Source organism: Penaeus monodon, chromosome 29, assembly GCF_015228065.2.
Source record: "Penaeus monodon isolate SGIC_2016 chromosome 29, NSTDA_Pmon_1, whole genome shotgun sequence".
In the NCBI taxonomy this organism is placed as follows: Eukaryota; Metazoa; Arthropoda; class Malacostraca; order Decapoda; family Penaeidae; genus Penaeus; species Penaeus monodon.
Genome location: NC_051414.1, coordinates 9,064,403 through 9,065,033, shown reverse-complemented (window position 1 = coordinate 9,065,033; position 631 = coordinate 9,064,403). Strand labels below are relative to the sequence as shown.

Here is a 631-nt window from a genome sequence, read left to right as displayed (position 1 = left end):
TCTTATATGTACCTTGGGGGAACCAATACTGCTAGAGACACAGCTTGTTTTATATAGAACTGTTTCCCTAGCAACTAATAGAAATCAGTACTTTTTGGTATATGAACTTATAAGTGGAGGATAATTTGAAAGTCTAAATAAATGAATTGACAAATATTTCTTCTGTATGATCCACCCAAATTTGTCCATAGTAACTGAGATCCATTATAACAAAGTTTGTTATTGCAAGGGCATAATTCACACTGATAGTAATGGGCTAAGTTTCTCTTATGAAGGAAAAGTTTGTCAATTTTGTTGCACTTTTGGTTATTTCTCACAAATGTTAATCAAAATCAAAATACTCAATCCATAAGTATTTGTTTTTATAAGCACTAATTGTGTTTTTGTTTAGCAAATTACAAAAAGTACACAGCAACACTTCATCCAGAATGGTCACCTTCTTCTCAAAGAGCACATTAACACTCACCAGCTGATGTGCCTGGGAGCCGGCCTGGCCTAAGGTGAGTGCTGACACATCTTGGTTAGTGTCAACAAAACCTTCTCCAAGGGCTAGTCGTCGTGCCATGTCACCACCTCCTGGCCACTGTAAAACACAGGCTACAGAATCATGGAAAACCTTCAAAAACATACA

General features: G+C 36.8%; 1 protein-coding gene across 3 annotated transcripts in view; it reads right to left on the bottom strand.

Annotated features, from left to right (window-relative positions):
- Positions 1 to 631, bottom strand: part of LOC119591933 (zinc finger and BTB domain-containing protein 7A-like) — an 82,982-nt gene that overhangs the window by 64,837 nt on the left and 17,514 nt on the right. For all 3 annotated transcript variants that reach the window (XM_037940686.1, XM_037940688.1, XM_037940687.1), the window contains exon 5: positions 467 to 583. In XM_037940686.1, the coding sequence (XP_037796614.1) occupies positions 467 to 583 (117 nt within the window). The remainder of the gene's footprint in view (positions 1 to 466; positions 584 to 631) is intronic.